The 21,769-nt window shown below is 40.7% G+C and overlaps 1 protein-coding gene across 2 annotated transcripts in view; it reads right to left on the bottom strand.

Annotated features, from left to right (window-relative positions):
* Window positions 1-3,082: 3,082 nt before the first annotated feature.
* UPRT (uracil phosphoribosyltransferase homolog) overlaps window positions 3,083-21,769 on the bottom strand; it is a 36,065-nt gene continuing 17,378 nt past the window's right edge. Inside the window, exons 4-7 of one of the 2 annotated variants that reach the window (XM_033945506.1) lie at window positions 16,025-16,087; window positions 10,828-10,989; window positions 9,591-9,689; window positions 3,083-3,459 (exon numbers count right to left, since the gene is read on the bottom strand). In XM_033945506.1, the coding sequence (XP_033801397.1) occupies window positions 3,353-3,459; window positions 9,591-9,689; window positions 10,828-10,989; window positions 16,025-16,087 (431 nt within the window). In that variant the 3' untranslated portion in view covers window positions 3,083-3,352. The remainder of the gene's footprint in view (window positions 3,460-9,590; window positions 9,690-10,827; window positions 10,990-16,024; window positions 16,088-21,769) is intronic. The other variant, XM_033945508.1, reaches the window with a different exon arrangement.

The raw sequence follows: 21,769 nt of genomic DNA, 5'->3' as shown, positions 1-21,769 counted from the left end.
TTTTAAAATCAGCTACATTAACCGCTCTCACCATATCCTCTGGCAACGTATGCCAGAGCTTAACTGTTCTCCAAGTGAAAAAATAGTTCCTATTGGTTTTAAAAGTATTAACTTCATCACATATCCCCTAGTCTTTGTATAAAATCGATCCACTTGTACCCGTTCTGCTCCACTCAGGATTTTGTAGACATCAATCATATCTCCCCTCAGCCGTCTCTTTTTAAAGCTGAAGAGCTTGAACCTCTTTAGTGATTCCTCATAATTGAATTTATTAATCTAGTAAAGTAATTAATATATCTACTTCAGGCGTCCTCTATAGAATCTGGCCCTAAATGCTAATCTATAAACAGTGCCCGATTGAAGCACCATTTATAGAATAGCACTCGGTGCGCTTTTTTTGCGCTCAGTTTAAAGAATTGCGTCCATAATGTAACTAAAACAAAGGCACAGTCCAGTACCATTTAAACCAGGAGCACTAGAGAGAGGACTTGCCTTGGCAGCAGTGGCGTGATACTGTAACCTAGTGCACGTTTTAGACAGCAAAAACCTACTTCTGCACCCAGTTTGACAGATAATGTAATAACGGCTGCTGAGTATCAAGACAGATTGTAACTTATTTTTAGAACTTTCAATAGTAGACAATGCAACTACAGTGAAATATAGGGCTCCGTTTACTAAGGTGCGCTAGCGGTTTTAGCGTGGCTACAATGCCATGTGCGCTAAATGCCTCCATAGAGCTAGCGTTAGTATTTTTCATTTAGTGCATGGTTTGCGCACGCTAAAAACGCTAGCGCACCTTAGTAAAAGGAGCCCATAGTAGCAAGTCAAGGGATCTTCAGACTGCCCATTACATAGTGCAACACAGTCGGGCTGCAATCCTCATTAGTTCCTCTAACTGTAGTATCATCTTATTTAAATTTTCTTATCTATTTGAGCTTCTTTTTAAGAAAAGTTTAACTTATCTGAGGGTCAGTGCCATCTCTTCCCAGACTTGCTACTATGTTTCACTGTCGTTGCATTGTCTACTAGTAAAAGTTCTAAAAATAAGTCACAATCTATCTTGGTAAACATTCTTGACACATTGATATCAAAGTACTGTAATGAGACTGCCCCTTCCTAAGGGCGTTCTTTGCCAGGTAGTCCAGTTTCAGCTTTTATCAAGCCGTCCATTCATCCTGTAGTTTATAGCCTACCAACTAAGATTTATAACAGGTTATACTCTCTCCAGCTGGTTACCATCTTTATTCTATCTTTGATGACTTTTTCTAGAGATCGCAACAATCCAACCCTTATCCCTCTCCTACCGTGAGTGCAATGAAGTGGGGCTATAAAAGGTATATGGTTAAGCTTATTATTACAAGTCTTGATATAACTGTTATTCAGCTGGAGAGCACAGCAGTTTATGTGGCATCAAAGCATTTAAAAGGGAAGCTAGTGATCAGAAATGTCTGTTAAAACATTCAAAATTGATTATGTAACCTGTTAGAAAATGGTGACAGTTCCCTTGAGAACCTAAACTAGGGCAGCATATGGGAGGAAGATTTAAAAGGGCGGGAACCATTCCAGAGTAAAAGGAACATGGGAGAAATAGAGATTTAGAGAGGGTTTTGTATGAGCCCTCAGGAGAGGATGGGATCTTTATATTTTTGGTGTGTGTGCTTTGGAGCTAGGCTTGATAAACATCTGTAAGGTGCACACGTAATATGCTGTCATTAGAAAAATAAGAGGAGCTGGCTGCTTTAAATTTGAGGACCAAATCCTTGAACTTGTGCAAGCAGAACTGTGATGATAGGACCTCTTGGTGAATAAAAACAGTTGTAGATCCACTTACTATATTTTTCTGAGCATTCTCAAATTGCTGAACTTGTGTAGTTTTGGTGTTTGACCAGTACTGTAATGTGCAGGCCTTTGCTCTCATTTGGCTGTTTTGTGACTGCTCATGGGCAGAGCGCTAAGACTGCTATGTATACCTCAGTTCCCAGTGGCCATTCCAGTTGGCTTCATTTTTAAGCTCCTGGGGCTATAGTCTAAGGTCTGGGCAATTTGTTTTCTTCATTGATTCATATGTTAATGGTTTGCACAAATTTGCTAAAAGCAACTTTATTGACATAATAGGTAACTTTATGCAAAATTGTATCAGGGTTTCGCCTGCAGTGTTGGGAGAGCTGGGCGCCGACGCCTGCCAATGAAACAGTCACCTTGAGCGGTCAACTGTAGACACATTAAGCACCTCCTGGTCAATCTTACAGCAAAGATTGTTTTTTTATATAAAATGTGTAATTTAATTTTGATTTCAACTGTTCTATGTATAGATAGTGTCTTAAGTCTTTAGCAATGCATATTTTTCTTGTAAACTATCATCTCCTGATCTAATTAGCATTTTCAGTTTGTTTTTCTGGTTATTAGGTGAATACTTTTGGTGTACTGTTTCTTAATACTTTTCCTTTTGTTATTTTAAATTGAAAACTTGCAGTGTTCATGCAGTCCTGTACTACAGCTAAAACTGCAATCAAAATACAAATTTTGACTAATGGGTTTTATTTGTAGTTGTCTCATTTTTTACTGAACTGTGTTTTAGTAATTGACCTATTCTTGTTTTTTACATTTATTTTCCCAATCCCCTTTTGTGTTTACCTTAAATGTTTCTCACATTTTCTATATCGATTGTATTTCTCCCCCTCTTCCTATTCGTGTCCAGGGGCTTTTCGGCCCGTTTTTACCTAGTACGTATTTGTTGTCAGTCTTGTAGTTTTTTTTAATAGAAATGTATGTTTTATTTGTTAAATTTTTGTTTAAATGTTAATTTTAAATCTTGTTCAACACTTTGTAGTTTCGAAAAAGCGTTTAATCAAAAACCTGAATAAACAATAAACCTCACACAGTGACTATTGCCTATTGAAACCACATGGCACTGTCAAATGGTGAGGACCGGACTTTAAACTGTGGTCTCTGCTAAGTCTGATGGATGCAGGTAAGAAGGGTAGTAGCACAGGAGGCAGGGAAAGCCAAGAGGTTGATAGTCCAGCAAACGTTTCAACCTAGGCTAGCAAGACAAAGTTTAGAAATTCAACACCCCACACTCTGCTTTTTTTTAAATTTTATTTTTCTTTGCTATTGCAAGCAGCCACTTAAAAGGTCATTGAAAAATTAATAATTTAAAAGAAAGGACAATGGAGTCTTAGCACGCCCTTAATAATGGAATGTGCCCTGTAAAGAGGTCAAGAAGTAACCAAAGAAATTAAACCAGGTCAGCCAAAGAGAAATCTTAAAAACATTTTCTGTTAGGCTACAAAAAGAAAATAAAACTACACCAAAAAAATCCAACACTAACGTGTAGCCTCAGAAATGCATCTCAGTCTGTGCCAAAATATTTCTGCCCGAAATGTGTTGGTGCAACAGGATGAACTTCTGTAGTTAAAATTGTGATTTCTGGGAACTCCTGGATAATCGATTTGGCACCTTTAAAAGAAATGGATTAAGTTAGTCCAGTAAAAAAAAACCCAAAATCAACTTATACTTTTATTTTTATGTATTATAAAAGGAAATAAATGTTTTCATAGTTGTCCCCAGTTTTGTACCTTTGACCTTCCAATCCTGAGCAGAACTTGCTGTTTTCATTACTTTTTAGTTGTTTGACTGTCTGTTTAGAACAAGCTGTTCATATGTAAAATGGCTACAAGACTCAGCAAAGCAAGATCCTCTGTTCTCTACCTGAGGCCAGGGAACGTTCAAAATAGATAATTTATGGGCGGTTTAAGCCTCATGGTTTGGATTACAAGCTCAAGGTGAGTTTGTAATAATCACATACACAAGTTCATTTCATATCCCAAATCTAACAAAATGTGAAATAAAAAAATGCAGTTTATTCAAGAAATATACTTCAAAGCAGACCCTGGAAGGGGACAATTTTCAACTTACCTGCAAAGCCTGTGGCTACGCTGCATGTATTTTTAAAAGGGAAGCCTGTGCATACATTCCCTTTTTTAAAAAAATGCCCATTGATTTTGCCTGTTTGGTTTTTTTTTGTGTGTGGGGGGTTAATTTTGACTGAGAAATAGCATAAATACATTTGAAAATACAGTATTAACACAATAAAACCAGCTCCCCTGTGGGGTAGAGGCCGAGGGTTCTACAATTTCATAATACCAAAAAAGCCTGGAAGCCTTCGGCCTGTTCTAGACCTCCAGAGCCTAAATGAAGGAGAAGTTTTGCATGGTCTCTTTGGGAACCCTTCTACCTCTACAGGAGAAAGATGATTAGTTATGCTATTATGATGTGAAAGAGGCCTACCTACTCACAGAAAGTATCTTTGCTTCTGCATTCGTTCTTGACATTTGCAATACAAAGTCTTCCCTTCACCTCCTTGAGTCTTCATGAAATGTTTGTAATACTAGGCTCACCTTACTATTTCTCACCATACCATGTTTTGTCATATTATGTTTTACTAAGCTCTTTAACTATATTTTGCCATCCCTGCCAGACAACGTTTTGCCATGCTATCTCCTACCATACTATGTCTGAGAAAGTGGCGCAGGGGTCGGAACTGCAGCTTTGGCACCCTGAGGATGTGGGTTCTGATATGAGCTGCTCCTTGTGACCTTCAACAAGTCACTTGGTCCCCCCCCCCAGTACCCCAGGCATATTACATAGATTGTGAGCCCACCAGGACAGACAGGGAAAAATGCTTGAGTACCTGAACAAATTCATGTAAACTGTTCTGAGCTCTCCTGGGAGAACGGTATAGAAAACTGACAGAATAAATAAATATTGCACAGTTTCTAACCCCTGCCCAAAACACACCTCCAGGAATGCTTCCCTTTAATCCAGGTTGAGGTGCCCAGGTAAGTGGCTTTGTATAAAACTACCAAACCCAGTTCAACTCCTATGAAACATTTGTGTTAGATTATTCTGTCAGATAGATTCCACACACTGTGCACCCTGGTTGTAAAGAAATGATATTGTGCACTGATGAATGGTAGAATACTGTAACCCTAAGTGATGTGATATTGTAACACTGTGAATGTTAACTTGTAAGCTGTCTGGGGAGGATGGGATATAAATCTAAATAAATAAATAAAAACCTGAAAACCACTTTTAAAAGACATATCAACATGACCATGATATCAAAGACGACTACAAATAATACAAAACATTGCTATTAAATTAATTCACCACGGAAAGAAATACGATCATGTAACGCCTTATCTTATAGACTCACATTGGCTACCTATTAATCAAAGAATAACTTATAAAATAGCTTTACTTGTATTTAAAACAATTACTTCTAATGAACCACAGTTTATTAATCGTCTTCTAATTCCACTTACTTCAAATCGTTCTCTTCGGTCTAATACTCAAGAATTATTAATGGTCCCATCTTTAAAAATAATAGGAACCAGACGCCATGATATCTTCTCAGTTAAGGCACCACTTATCTGGAATACTCTTCCTTTGTACATTAGAAACATTAAAGATCTCAATCTATTTAAAACCAATTTAAAAACATTCCTCTTTAAAGCTTCATTTAGCCTCTAAAATTTTTCCTTTTTCAAGATCATTTACAACTTCAATATTTTAAACCCAACCCTAGTGTTTTACCCCTCCCAACGTTCTTTTTTCTTCTTTTAAGATATAAAATATTGTAACTTTTTCCCTTACGTTTTTACCAAAGTATTCCAGTATTGTCTTTAATGTCTGTATTGTCAGTTTAATATTCCCCTGTTTACTTATTTAATGTAGTAATGTTAATTTAATTTTAATGTTTTATCCCAATTATATATTTATATAATTCGCTTAGAAATATTAAGCGAATCATCAAATTTAAATAAAACTTGAAACTTGAAACCATGAATCAGCAAAAAGGGCTGCTTTAGAGGATTGATTACATCAAACTAATAAAAAAAAGAGTCCTGAAACATGTGAGCAAACATTTACTAAAGAAGTTCTTTGCTTGAACCTTCAATCCACAGATGTTCAAACTAGAGAATGACACAGTGACAAAATTCATCACCTTTACCGTCCCCGCGGATAACCGCGGGAAACCATCTTCATGTCATTCTTAAAGGAGTAGGAATGGCCACAACCACTGACCCTCAAGCTTTGCTTTGAAGAATGCTGGTGTAGAAGGACCGAGGTTGAAACAGACACTATAGAATGACAGTCTCTGGTATCCAGAGCAGATATTGTGATGTCATAATGCCTCATTCCACCAGTACCTAAGAGCCAATCACATCAGTGATGTCACAATGGCTTCATTATCCTTGGCTCCCATAAGAATCAGAGTATGAATGGCCACAGCCACTGACCCACAAGCTTTGCTTTGAAGAATGCCGGTGTAGAAGGACTGAGGTTGGAATAGACACTAGAAAATGACATGGGATTATTTCCTGCGGTTATCCACAGGAATGGGAACGGTGATGAATTTTGTTACCGTGATTCTCTAGTTCAAACTTCATCAGGTGGTAGGATTGGAGTCCAGACTTAGTTACAGCAAGAATGCTTCCAATAATTATTTTCTCATTAAATATATCAGCACACAAAAAATATAAGTAGCATTCTCTCCTGCGTCCTTGTTAGAAAGTGTAAAGTATAGTAGCTACTGTTGTATAATCAATCAAATCATGTACTTTTTTGTCTTGTTAGTATCACACCAAGAGCTACCCATAGATATTATTCTCAACTGTATGGACCTTCAGATCACCACCGGGCAAAATGCTCCCAGTTGCTGTATACTCTTCATCGATCCAGCCTTTATTAATTATTCAGGCTAGAGCAGGAAGACTATTTTCAGAGACTTTGAGTCCAGGACCAAGTCATACTTTACACTTGTTCAATACTAATGACTTGGAAAAGTACAGTTTCTAGAAACTGAATCCATATTTGACCAAATTCTTAATACACTGTTCAAGTCCCTGGTCTTAAGAGGCAGAATCTCTTAGAAATCCTCGAGTCTGTAGCTGAAATACAACAGAGACCCTTCTCAGGCTTTTGCAAGACATTCATTCAGCAGCCAAACTCTTGACTAGGGGGTAAAGACAGAATACTGATCCCCTCTTTCCAGACACCATCTCCTAAACTACAGGACTAATTTCACTCTCTACAGGGGAATGAAAAATTGCAGCACCTGCTTGAGTGAAAGATTCAGTCCATTTCATCAAACACATGTCTTCTACAGAACGTACACAGATGTTTCTGGTAACATGCAGACAAAGGAAGGGCAAGCAAAATAGTACAGAAATAAAATGAAGCATGCAAGCTGACACACAGATGTATGCACATATTTATGCTAAAACTAGCAGCAGACAGTTACTGCCGACGCTATGCATGAAAGCACATACCCTACGTATACACCCCCAAATTCTAGAAAGTCCGCCTAAGGTTAGGTGCCTACATCAGTGTAAGTAGCCAATGTAGGTGCCTAATGTAATTAACCAGCTTAATTGGCACATAACACCTCATAATTGCCGTTAATTGAAAAGCAGCTAACTTCAAAAACGTGATTCTATAAAAAGTAGGCGCCTAGTCCAAAGCATGTAGTTAAAAGTGGGCATGGTTAGAGGGAGGACTCTGAGTGTGTTTTTGCGCCTAACTTAGGCATAGGCATTTTGACCATGAAAACCCTGGCATAAATACAGTGGGAACCTCTGGACAACCAAGCTTCCAACTGAACACTAAGAAAAAATACCCCAAAATAATAAAAGCGCAGAGCAGAAACACTTCTGAGCAACTTGCTTGCAGAAAACAAACTGAGGGGGAAGAGTTCAAAGATCCACCACTATAAATAGTGCCTTCCATAAAAGTCTTAGGCATAATTTGGGATAGTAAACTAACTTACCATCAACAAATTAGCACCACAATCCAACAATGTTTTCATAGATTACAAATGATCCGTTCTCTTTCTAGAACTCTTATCTCTTAAAAAACTGGACTATTGCAATTCACTATACAAAGGGATCACAGAAGGAATTAAGGAGACTCCAAATTATACAAAACACAGCAATCAAACTCATAATGAAAGCAAAAAAATATGACCATGTGACACCGCTACTACTTAAAGAATCACCTATAAAATACTACTCCTCACTTTTTAAATCTTTAGCAACCAATGCCCCAGAAATCATTAATAGACTTTTGATCCCTTACACTCTCTTAAGATCACTTTGGTCACAAACTCAAAAACTATTAGGCATTCCATCATTACGCCAAATAAATTATGACTCTATCCAATCTTCTATATTCTCTGTAACTGCCCCCTCACTCTGGAACTCTATCCCAATCTATATTAGAGAAGAACCTCTACGCGAACGTTTCAAGTCAAAACTGAAGTCCTTTCTATTCAAAGACACCTTTGAAATATGAAACTTTTCTCTAACAGACTATCTCGGACAGGATTCTCATTTCCTACCATTCTATCCTTAACTGTCTTGCTGTCTTATTGATTTAATGGCGTTCTCCCCCTATGCTCTTGTTTCCTGTTCGTCAGTTAGTCTCTTGTTTGTCCAACTAATTATAATTGTATGTAAGACCCTATTTTATGAAGTCTGTACACCGCTTAGAGTTATGATAAGAGGTATAACAATTTTTTAAAATAAACTTGGTTTATTGACTATATTCTGCAAGCAACTTGCAGGTTCAGATGCATAACCCTACTGTTTAGGACTACTATACACATTTCACTAGAATAGTGGTTTAGAATAAATATTCCCAAGTCATGTATTTACATTGAGGCAGTAAGGGCCTGATTCTCAAAACAGCATCCCTAACACAATACTGGGTAATAGAAAATTCTAATCAAAAAAAGTATCCCAAAGTGATGAACAACTCAACAAAAAAATGAGGACACTAATAATCATAGATGCACTTTATAAACTGACAAGTGGAGCTCAGAACCATGAGTTGGTATAGAAATCACTAACAGGGACTAGCTCTCAAATGTGTTTCACTATGTCTTATCATTGCTCCGTCTTGAATTAGTATAAAGATGTTTCATATAATTTAAACACTGATTCCTAATAGAACTGTTTGAAAGTCCATTTTAAATACTCATAGCAAACCTCTTTTTTTGTAAATTTTTGATATGGTTCTGAGCTCTGCTTGTCAGTTTATAAAGTGCATCTATGTTTATTAGAGTCCTCATTTTTTTGTGGAGTTGTAGACTACAGTAGGCATCCTACTGCCATCTAACCGACCAATCTGGACCCACCTTTTTTTTTTTTAACAATGTAGGCATCTGACTCTTGCCTATGGACGCCTAAGGCCAGCATAGGTGTGGCTTGTGCTGGAAGTGGCTTTAGGTGTGCCTAGGCGCTTCCATAAGCCTGAGTCAGACGCCTTAAATGTAGGCATGTAAAACACCGGCCTATATTTAAGGTGTTTGTACAAAAAATAGACGCAATTCTAGACACGGCGCCTACCAGCGATTGACGCGCAGTAGGAACCGGTTTCAGGCGCTGGGCTCTAACTGTCCAGCCCTGAATGCACTGATAAGGCTACAGGATACTGTCTCCATATGGTTTAAAGAAAAAGAGTACAGGCTGGTCACTGTAATAGCAAATGCTAGCTGTGGCTAAGATAAGCAGCTGGTGGCTTACCGTGGGGGGTGGAGAACAGGCTGAGCAGGATGATAAAGCTGGGCTGTACCCCATGCTCGATTAGAACCTTTACAGCCTCAATTACAGTGTTCCCGGTGCCTACAGGAAAAGGAGAAAATATTGACAAGGAGAGTTGCTTGCATCTTCTAATCGGCCATAAACTAGTGTTTGCAGGTGACAGAAACATTCTAACTTTAGAGCTGAAAACAGCACTGGAGAGTAAGCTACAGGATTCAAAGGCACAAAGCAGTACGTTCCTCTGCTAAGCAGAGAACCTTCATTTAATTGCTATTTCAAAGCTTTTAAAGTGATTAGATTAGTGTTTGCAAGCTTCCCTCCACAGTGTACCAGCAAAGAAATGCAAATGAAAGCGACAGGCCTGGCCCATCATGCTGAGCTCTATGAACACTCCAAGTCTGTAAACACATATCAGCCACTGCAGTGCGACACATTGAGCTGCTAATTCTTTCACATTTATATTAAAAACTGTATAAAGCTAACCAATTTGAGGCAGAACTGAAGAGACATTCTTCAAATTTCTCCTTGCCATTAAACCAACCCAGCTGTATGTCTCTAACACTATTCATTCTATGTGGACACACAGCAGCCTCTGAAAATGATCCTGTTTTATATTATAAATGGGAATTCCGTACCTCTCTATACCATCCATAAGTTAGCTGCAAAGGACAAGCCTGAAAATATCAGGCTCCATAAATCCTAGATTTCTTAAGGTGATGTCCCTGTCTGGACTCATAAAACTACCTAAAGCAACCCCCTAACTCTGATCCTCCACATCCCACCAGTGCCGCAAAAACTAAAAAAAAAACCCCACTAGATATCCGTTGAACTTTTCCTGTCCACAAAGCTAGTATGTACACTTCTCCCTCCATATTCACGGTTTCAGCATTTGCGGTTTTGATTATTCACGGTTTTTAGCTTGCTGGCTCCTCCCCCCAAATTACATCAGCTTGCTCAGAGAAATCGCTGATTCCAAGTGTTTACAGAGAAAATTGCTAATTCCCAGCACTTTCTTCACGGTGTTTTGCCTCTCCTTCAGGAACAGACCATGTTATTTGCGGTTTCACTATATTCACGATGGTTTTTAATATGAAAAAGTTATTTGCGGTTTTTCTGTAGGTTCTGTTAATCCCCTATCACATCGAATATGGAGGGAGAAGTGTATATTCTCAATGCACTATCCTCCAGTAACTAAAAGCAATGCAACAGTTTCACTTACTCAGGATGGGATACATCAGGAGCACTTTCCTTCTGTAAATGTCTGGTGGGAACTTGGCGTAATAAACCTTTGCTCGCTGTGTCTCTTCATCACTCTGAATCAGGATCTTCCCTATTCGGATAGACCGGCAGCAGTCCCGGAGTCCCTGTTCCATTGCTTCACCTGCAAGTCAAAACAGGTGCTGACACACAAAAAGCCATGTCTAATTGTCCTAGAAATCAACTTTCTTTAACTAGTTTCTGTATGGATCCTAGAAAAATAAAATGGATTTTTAGCAGATTCCGATGTCTTTTCCTGACAGAATTATCCAGAGATTGTTTCAAATGGTGTCTAAAAGCAAGGCCTGCGAGCATCTGAAAGGGTGGTTGATCGTTGGAATAGTCTTCCACTGCAGGGGATTGAGGCCAGCAGCGTGCCTGATTTTAAGGCCAAATGGGATCGACACGTGGGCTCTATTCACTAGGCAAAGGTAGGGGAGGGTCATTAGGGTGGGCAGACTAGATGGGCCGTGGCCCTTATCTGCCGTCTATTTCTATGTTTCTACATCATATTTTGGATAATTCTTAGGAATTACATCCAAAATGTGCATTTAGGGCCGGATTCTATAAACGTCACCTAGCACTAGGCACCATTTAAAGAATCACACCTAACGGTGCTTAGGCATCACTTAGGGTCCTGGAGGTAGGCACTGCTATATTAGGGCAGGTTTTATCAGGCTTAACTCAATGCTTATTCTCCGCCCTACCATTGGAAGGCATCTTAACTTAGGCGTCGCTTGGAATTCTGTGCCTTTTGTTTTGTTTTGTTTTTTAATTCTTTATTCATTTTAAAACTTTCATCAAGTGTACAAAAATTATAACAAATAAAATAAATTTAAGCACTTGTACATCTTATCATTATATCTTATAGTTATAAATATAACCCTCCCCCTCCCACCCTGAGATCCCTCTAGTTATTTTTATTTTCATATAATATAATAGAAACCCACCCCCCACCCAACCCTAATCTTACATACTTAATAGAAACTTCAATGGCACAATCAATTAAGCTAATTGAAGTCATTTAGATTAGGCAAGGATTTTAGTTACGTGTCGCTAGATGGCCTCAATTAGGGCGCTGTTTATAGAATCAAGCCTTTAATTTTTCCTATAAAATTATTACTGTATAATCCCAAAGTAAAAATATGTCTATAGCTGTCTCTGAAATCACTGGAGAAGAATTTATTTATTTCATTTTCTATCCCGTTTTCCCCAAAGAGCTCAGAATGGGTTACAGATTAAACATACATAATATCTCGATAATCTTCTTTCTAGTAAATAAGCACATCATTCCTGAACTCTTGAGTAGTCAATAACTTCCAGCAAGATTCTGTGTAGACAGCCTCAGCATTTTCATCACTCTGAGCTGTCTTGTAACTCCTAAGAACAAAAGAATTGCCGCTGCTGGGTCAGACCAGGGGTCCATCGTGCCCAGCAGTCCACTCATACGCCGGCCCCTAGGTCAAAGACCAGTGCTCTAAATGGGCCCAGCCTCGCCTGCGTACTTTCCAGTTGAGCAGGAACTTGTCTAACTTTGTCTTGAATCCCTGGAGGGTGTTTTCCCCTACAACAAACTCCAGAAGAGCGTTCCAGTTTTCTACCACTCTCTGGGTGAAGAAGAACTTCCTTACGTTCGTACGGAATCTATCCCCTTTTAACTTTAGAGAGTGCCCTCTCGTTCTCTCCACCTTGGAGAGGGTGAACAACCTGTCCTTATCTACCAAGTCTATTCCCTTCATTATCTTGAATGTTTCGATCATGTCCCCTCTCAATCTCCTCTTTTCGAGGGAGAAGAGGCCCAGTTTCTCTAATCTCTCGCTGTACGGCAACTCCTCCAGCCCCTCAGTTCGTATCAAAGCAGTTGGTCAGACCTAGAGAGGAAACAAGAGAGGGGTACAGGGGTACTCCCCAAGAAACAAGTCTGTTCTATTCATATCACATAATACTTAGAACATGAACCATTGAAACATATAAACATTTAAGCATATGAGGAGGTGCTGAAAAGTTCTCAGCCCAACCAAAAAGGGAACAATGTGGAACCATGAAATTTACAAGTTATTCCACATATTCACCCCTAAAGTTCAACACACTTGGCACATCATGTCTAAAGTTTCTGTAGCCCTTCCAAAACATACTCAGATGTCTAATCACTGAAATATTGCTCCGCTGCAATCACCTCCAAATCACTCAAATTATCACCCTTTCAAGCCCTTTTTAAGGTTTGGAAACCGTAAACAATCAGATGGAGCAAGATCTGGTGAGTAGGGTGGATGGTCTATGCACTGAAAACCCCAACTGCATCAAAACATTCCTCATTTTTCCAGCCTTGTGTGCAGGTGCATTGTCTTGCAAAAAGAAAATGCCTTTCCGTAGCTTCCCGCTCCTTTTTTCTTTCAATGCCTTCTTTAATCGGCACAGCAAGCTACAGTAGTATTCTGCATTAACTGTTTGGCCCCTTGGAAGATACTCATTACACCTTCCTGATCCGAAAACAATGTGGCCATGACCTTTCCTGCTGACTTTTGGGACTTGAATTCCCTTGGCCTTGGAGAACCTGAGGGCCACCATTGCATGGACTGTTTTGTCTCAGAGTCATGGTAGTGTAATCATGTTTCATCACAGTAACTAGTCGTTCCAAAATGTTAGCACCAGCTCACTGAAAATGCTGCAAAATCACCTTGGAAGTGTCCACGATGTTGTCTCTCATCAGCATTCCACATTTGGGCACCCACTTGGCTGACAGCTTCTGCATACCCAGCTGCTCGTGGATTATACACCCAACACATTCCCTGAATACCTGTAGTGTCTCAGCAATTGTTTTAGCTGATATTTGCTGATCTGTCAAAATCAGGTCATGGACATGGGCAATAATTTCAGGAATTGACACTGTTTGAGACCTCCCAGATCTTGCTGAATCTTCAGTCTCTCAATCTCCACTGTGGAGTATGATGGGCATTTGCCATTCAATGTTTGCATCATACATTCATAGATTTCCTATGAAGTTTTCTTCTGCCATCTGGGATTTCACGTCCCCAGGGGAAATAGAGGAGGCTAAGCCCATGGCTCCCACTGCCCCCTCCCTCATATGCCCGAGGAGTCTATTTCACCTGATTTTAAGCTAAATCAGGTTTGAGGCAGATAGAGGCTTTTATTTTCAAATTGGGAAATCCAAGATGGCCACTGTAAAAGTGTTTTAGCTCCAAAATTGGCCCATGGGAGCTATACTATGGATAAAAAATAGTAATATTTTAGGGGTAGGGGACCCTATCTCTAGCAAAATCTTCTAAACCAGCAGATAGGTTCCTCACTTGACGGGGTTCTGAGGCTTTGCCTCCATGTACAAATGTTGCTGTTTAGCTCTTTCCTCACATGTTCTGCACAGCTAGTTTGTTTAATGATTCTAGCTGTAGGGTGGTTTTGGCTGTGACCCTAACTCTAGCCCCAGCACAAAAAAAAAAAAAAAATCACTTTAAAGAACCCCCCTGATTTTCTCCCATAGGCTGTCAGCCTTATAATCACTGTGCCATGCTGGTGCTGGGAGCTGCCTGTGCTGAAACTACAACCAGAGAAATGGGAGAACCTCTGCCTCAAACAAGCTTGGAAACAAAACCGCTTGCTTCTTCTGACTTCCTTTCCAGTGATCTTCAGTTTTTACTTGAGACACTAGTTTCTACGCTATTTTCATCACACTCTTCCAGCATTTCACCTCAAGAATGTGAGACTCTTGATAAAGGCACAGCCATGAGACTCTTGATAAAGGCACAGACGATGAAACACTGCCAGTGTCAAGTCTTTGAGTTATTGTGGCATATCCATCAATAAAGTTTTTTGAACCATACATCTTGTCCTCACGATTTCTTCTTTGTGTGTTTCCTCTCCGACCCACCAGACCTCAACCTCCAGCAGAACTCGCATGCACAGTAGGTGAGGAGGAAATACAGTCAGCTCTGATCTTGGTAAAAACAACAACAGAGAACCACTCAGCCTCTACTCAAGCCCTCTGCGGACAGAACCTGGGGCTCCCGATCTGTTAGTGCAGGCTGACCAAGTGAGTGCACTGCAAAGCAGTCTACCCCTTGGCTACAGACTTCTGACCTCAGGGTCTGAGCTCTCCCACAGCCAAAGATGTCCCGAGCTGGGAGCCTCTGCAGCACTGAAAAGCCTCCCGATCAGATTTTTTTAAATCCCAATTAAAGGAAAAATAAACTCAAGCAAAACAGACAGGTTTCTACCATCTCGTGCCTGCCTGGAGACACAAACTGAGGTGTTACAGGACAGCCTAGAGTGATGGGAGACGTAGCAAAGAAAATGTTAATGAGGCTCTCTATACAGAATCTCATGAGAAGGGATTAACTACCCAAAAGATCAGGAATGATAATAATAATAATAATAACTTTATTCTTGTATACCGCAATACCATGGAAGTTCAATGCGGTTAACAATAGAAGAGACTGTACATTTACAGCGATGATACATATTACAGTGTTGTTACATTTACAGAGATGTTACATAAATAGCAGTAATAAAAAGGCATATACTAAAGAAGAGACTGTACGTATACAGCGATGTTACATGTTATAGCGGTGATACATTTACAGTGATGTTAAATGCGAGGCAATGAAAAGGCAGGGCAATTAGATAAAACAGAGATTGAGAAAGAGAGGCCATGGTGGCTTGGGAGGGGGGCGTAGTCAGAGGGAATGGAGGCATGTCGAGGTCAGGAGGGTGCAGGGAAGGAGGGAAGGCAGCGTTAGCGGAATTTGTCGAAGAGGTAGGTTTTTAGTGACTTCCTGAACAGGTGGCCTATTGCACTAAAAACACTCTTTACTGTGCTCCAGAGGATTTCCTGAAAAGAAATCTGTGGTAAGGACCTTCTTCTTAAAATTCCCTTGTAAAAAGGACCCCTTCCTGAGAAGACTTTGCCGCCATCAGCCAGCAAACTGCATCCATAGGCTAAAAAACTGTACACCAAAATTAAGATACAAGCCTGCATCACTCCAGGGAGTGCTTCAGGCCAGGTTCTCAGAACACAGGGACCAACTGGTCTTGTTAATTCAACATACACCAGCTCTTAGAAAAGCACGTTCATTACAATTGCACCATCAACCAAGGGTGGGAAACCCCAGACAAGTGGTTTGGACATGTTGAAAAGAACCTACCACTTCTCATTATGCTGACACCACAGTTTCCTTTCTCGAATTTCACACCGTCATACTTGTACCCTGTTGGAAAATATCAACTGTCAAACCTTGCTGATGAAGATTCTGAATTTTGACTGAATTCATCATTTTGATACTGAACTACCTCTGCTCGCATATGGGTTCTGAATAATGTAATACATGCTACAATTGCCACAAGGAAGTACATATATTTATTAAGTTATTAACAATGCAACTCAGAAGAGATGCATCAAAACAGAGGGTGCTGATAAGCTAGTACAACATTTCTTGACCTGTTTTTAACTCAAATTATTTAGCTTGTTTGTCTTCCAGGAGGCAGTCTGTTGTTCCAGGAGTGACATTATATTGTGAGGTGGGTCTCACTAAGGTCCAAATACCATGAAGCTCCCCCACTCCTGTACATCTGATGGCGTTAGTAATGACAATGGAACTATAGGATCTGAGTTCCACTGTTTGCAGGGCCAAGTGGACCTATGCTGTGGCAAGTGGGTTCATAGTGCAGGGCTGAGGGGAAGAACAAGCAGGCTCCCTGCAGCAAGAGTAACTACTGGCAGCACCAATTTCTACGTCTTCTACCCAAATTTGCAACCTCTCTCCAAAAGATGTGGAAACCATCATACAAGAGAATCTCAAAGCTCAAATGGCTTCAGTCCTAAAGATGAACTTGGCCATTATGCAATAGTGTGATTAATTCACCATAAATTAAAACTTGTAAAAAAATACATTGCAACATCTTAATGAACACCCTTGGCTTTCCTCAGTCTTCTATTAGTGCATAGGACAAAATAGTCAGCCCCTGCTGAACAGAGTGTTCAACCTCTCATTTTTGAGGTGAATGAAGGCACCAAATAGAAACAGGGACTAGGTTCAGATATCCGATGATGGCCTGGATCTGATTGGCCTCTTGGATAAAAAAAAGTAACAGAGCTGCCCATCCAATTCCATTCAATTTTGAATCAGATAAAAAAGTATCTCTTGTTTGGTACTGGGTCTAAGATATTTCTTGCTTTCTGTAAACTGACACAGATATGCAAATGTATCAGGAGGTAATATATAAACTCAAATATAAGATGATCCAAATATAAGTTGAGGAAAAAAGATTGACTCAAATATAAGCCAGGTGTGTGTGTGTATGTTTTAATATTCATGTGCCCTGCCCTACCAGGATCTGCACCCAGTCCCCTCACTCCCTGCCATACCAGGCTCTCCACCCTGTCCCCCCTCATTACCTACCAGGCTCTGCACCCTGTCCCACCTCCCTGCATCCTGTCCCCTTTCTCGCCCACTGTCCTGTAGGCCTCCACCGAGCCTGCCATATGACCTGGTAGTTTAGTGGTAGGCCGAGACAGGAGGGATCCCTCCTGTCTGACAATTTTTTTCTAACCTCCCTCCCGTCTTTTCTCGCATACCTTTTTTGAATCCCTGGTGGTCCAGCGGTGTACTAGGCAGGAGCGAGCTTTTGCACTCTTGCCTGGCCCTGAGCTGCTCCCTGAATGGCTGCCACCAGTTCTCACGAGTCTCGCGAGAACTGGTGGCAGCCATTCAGCAAGCGGCTCAGTGCTGGGCAGGAGCAGAAAAAGCTCACTACTGCCTGGTACACCGCTGGACTGCCTTCATTCATGGTTTAACCTTAAGAAAGGCTTCCCTAGGTCACAAACAAAAACAAGAGTACTCAATTTCCGAGGCACTGACTTCGCACGCATGGGAGATTTCGTCCATCAGACGCTGCAGGTTCATGAAGTAACTGATAATGTGGAAACTATGTGGTCAACCTTGAAATCGACTCTTCATGAGGCAACTCAACGCTACATAAAATCAGTAACCAAACAGCAAAGAAAAAAGAAACCCCAATGGTTCACTGATGAGGTCTCGTACCTCGTCAAAGAGAAGAAAAGAGCATTTTTCGTATACAAATGCACGGGGGAAAAAGAAGCAAACATTGTATACAGGGCAAAGTCTGCAGCGGTCAAAACAGCAGTCAGGGAGGCCAAACTTCGAATGGAAGAAACTCTAGCGAAGAACATTAAGAAAGGGAACAAATCCTTCTTCAGGTACATTAGCAACAGGAAAAAGAACGCAAACGGGGTAGTACGCCTTAGAACGCCAGAAGGGAACTATGTGGAAACAGATTCTGATAAGGCCAAACTGCTGAATGATTACTTCTGTTCAGTCTTCACCTGCGAGGCACCAGGGCACGGGCCACGGCTGGAAGCAAAGCAAAGCATGGAAGACCCATTTCAAAATTTTGATTTCACACCAGCTGATGTTTACAGAGAACTGTCGAGACTCAAGGTGAACAAAGCCATGGGACCAGACAATTTGCATCCAAGAGTGCTCAGAGAGCTTTGCGATGTTTTGGCGGAACCATTAGCCATGCTCTTCAATCTCTCCCTAAGTACGGGGAGAGTCCCCCTGGACTGGAAAACTGCCAATGTTGTTCCTCTGCACAAAAAGGGTTGCAGAGCGGAGGCTGCGAATTACAGACCAGTAAGTCTCACATCAATAGTGTGTAAACTCATGGAAACTCTACTTAAAGGCAAATTAGACACGATATTGGATGAGGGAAATCTGAGGGATCCCTGTCAACATGGATTCACTAGGGGCAGGTCATGCCAATCCAATCTCATCAGCTTCTTTGACTGGGTGACAGGAAAACTAGACTCGGGAGAGTCTCTGGACATAGTGTACTTGGATTTCAGTAAAGCTTTTGACAGTGTCCCGCACCGTAGACTATTAAACAAGATGAAATCAATGGGGGTTGGGTGAGAAACTAACTGCATGGGTCAATGATTGGCTGAGTGGAAGACTTCAGAGGGTGGTGGTCAACGGCACCCTCTCTGAGACATCGGAGGTGACTAGCGGAGTGCCGCAGGGATCAGTACTGGGACCATCCCTTTTCAACATATTCATAAGGGACTTGACCCGGGGGCTTCAGGGAAAAGTAGCACTGTTCGCCGATGACGCCAAACTGTGTAACATAGTAAGTGAAAGCAATCTCAAGGATAATATGACGCAGGATCTGATCACGTTGGAAAACTGGTCCTCGACATGGCAGCTGGGCTTCAACGCTAAGAAGTGTAAGGTCATGCATCTCGGCAGCAGAAATCCATGCAGAACATACACCTTGAATGGAGAAGCACTAGCTAGGACTTCAGAAGAACGGGACTTGGGAGTAATCATCAGTGCAGACATGAAGGCTGCCAAACAAGTAGAGAAGGCCTCATCCAAGGCAAAGCAAATGATGGGATGTATCAAGAGAAGCTTCGTCAGCCACAAACCTGAAGTCATAATGCCACTGTACAGAGCCATGGTGAGACCTCATCTGGAATACTGTGTGCAATTCTGGAGGCCACATTACCGTAAAGATGTGCTTCGAGCCGAGTCGGTCCAGCGGATGGCCACTAGAATGGTCTCCGGACTCAAGGGTCTCTCATACGAAGAAAGACTGGGCAAATTGCAGCTCTATACTCTAGAGGAACGCAGGGAAAGGGGTGACATGATTGAGACATTTAAATACGTCACAGGTCGTGTAGAGCTGGAAGACGACATATTCGTTCCCAAGGGACCCTCAGTCACAAGGGGGCACCCGCTTAAACTTAGAGGAGGGAAATTTAGTAGTGACACCAGGAAGTACTTCTTCACAGAAAGGGTGGTGGATCATTGGAACAAACTTCCGGTGCAGGTGATCAAGGCCACCAGCGTGCTCGACTTTAAGAATAAATGGGACATCCACGTGGGATCCCTACGAAGGTCGAGCTAAGGAACTAAGTCATATGCACTCAGACTTAATGGGGTGGGTCAGTAGAGTGGGCAGACTTGATGGGCTGTAGCCCTTTTCTGCCGTCATCTTTCTATGTTTCTATGAACTCACAGCAGCTGTTCAGCGTGTATACCGCTGGACCACCAGGGATTCCAAAAGGTACGCTGGGGGGGAGGGGGAATGGGAGGTAAAATAAATAGTAGGAGATGGGAGGGAGGTGGGCACTGACCCACATATAAGACAACACCCCCATTTTGGGGCCCAAAAATCTCATCTTATATTTGAGTATATATAGTAATTTCCCCGGGCAGAGAATCATTACATATTTACATATACGAGGTATAACACAGAAAAAATATGTACCTGGCTATAAAAATATATCTTTTTTGCCTATTACTTGATTATAAGGTTTCTGTTCCATTGGTGAGTGTTTAGTAGCCAATGTTTGTTTCCTGTAATATTTAATTCATATTTTCCCCTTTATTGATTGGAACCCTCCTCTCATTTTTCCTTGCTTAAAGCAAAAAGCTTGACATATAATTTGCAAGATCTCGTGTTTCTTTTAGTTTGCCTTATTCAGAAAAGCTGGTGAACTATTTTTTTTCCCTTTCTGTATGCTTCTTTTTCTGTTGCTATAGCAAGTTGTACTTGTTGACTATGTAAATGCCCATAAATAGAAAATACAAAAAAGAAGAAAAGCATCAAGCATTACGTCAAGTATTAAGTAATCCAAGTGTACTGTTCTTGGCAACAGATTCCTTGAATTGACTTTATTCAGGGCATGAACTTGGAAAGAACAGTCAAAGGTTTACAATTAATCTCTACTACACTTTGCCCTTGATCAAGTCATTAACCTCCCCTAACTCAAGTCATGCCCTTACACGAATCTTGATCTTTCCATAGTCATAAAACACACAGGGCACCTGTTGGATTTGAGACATAAGCTCAAAATTAGATCCACTAATTTTTTTACAAAGTGAAATGAAAGATTAGGTTCTTACCTGGATAATCTTCTTTCTGTTATTATACACATGTTAGGTAAACAATCCATGCTCGCAAACTGCTTGCAGAAGGATGTCAATCACATCTTTCAGCTTCTCCTCCTTTACCAGCTCCCTCTTCAGTTTCTACCAAAGCAAGTGATCTCAACTGTAACAGAAGCAAGGAGAAGGAGGGGTACAGGGAACTTCACCTCACTCTATGAGAAAAGGAAAAAAAAATTCTTTCTTTAACACTTGCTGGGATCCATCATCATCCAGTCTTTCCAGAAGTAAGACAAACCAGCATAAACTGATAATTCAATCATTTATGCTGGTTTGTCTTACTTCTGGAAAGACTGGATGATGATGGATCCCAGCAAGTGTTAAAGAAAGAATTTTTTTTTCCTTTTCCCATAGAGTAAGGTTTTGCTTTATCAAGATTTGAATTACCTCACTTTCATCTTCGTTGTCTTTGAGTACAGGGAACATCCCCAATAACACACATTTCTTTTCTGCTCTGTAACTCATGAAAACAAACAATATTTATTTAACATGAACTTGCAACATAGGTGTATCAATGAACCAACCTACTATGTGCAACTAGCACTAACACCTAAGGAGCTTCGAAAACTTATTAATTTATTAGTAATCTATAAGTACATACGAGGGCTGTTCAAAAAGTATCAGACCTTTATTCATAAAAAATACTCATATTCAGATAAAACAATTTTATACTAATCTCCTTCAAAGTAGTCCCTTTGGGTTGCCACACACTTCTTCCAACGGTCAACGGTTCTACCACTGTTGGAAGCAGCGCTGGAATGCCTCTTTTGAAATTGCTCGCAACTGGTCCATCACATTCTGAATGATGTCTTCTCTTGATTGAAATCTGGTCCCTTTCAGGGGCATTTTCAGCTTGGGGAAAAGCCAGAAGTCACACGGAGCCATGTTGGGAGAGTAGGGAGTCTGAGGAATCACAGGTGT

Source organism: Geotrypetes seraphini, chromosome 5 (genome assembly GCF_902459505.1).
Source record: "Geotrypetes seraphini chromosome 5, aGeoSer1.1, whole genome shotgun sequence".
Classification (NCBI taxonomy): domain Eukaryota; kingdom Metazoa; phylum Chordata; class Amphibia; order Gymnophiona; family Dermophiidae; genus Geotrypetes; species Geotrypetes seraphini.
This window is presented reverse-complemented; position numbering and strand designations above follow the sequence as displayed.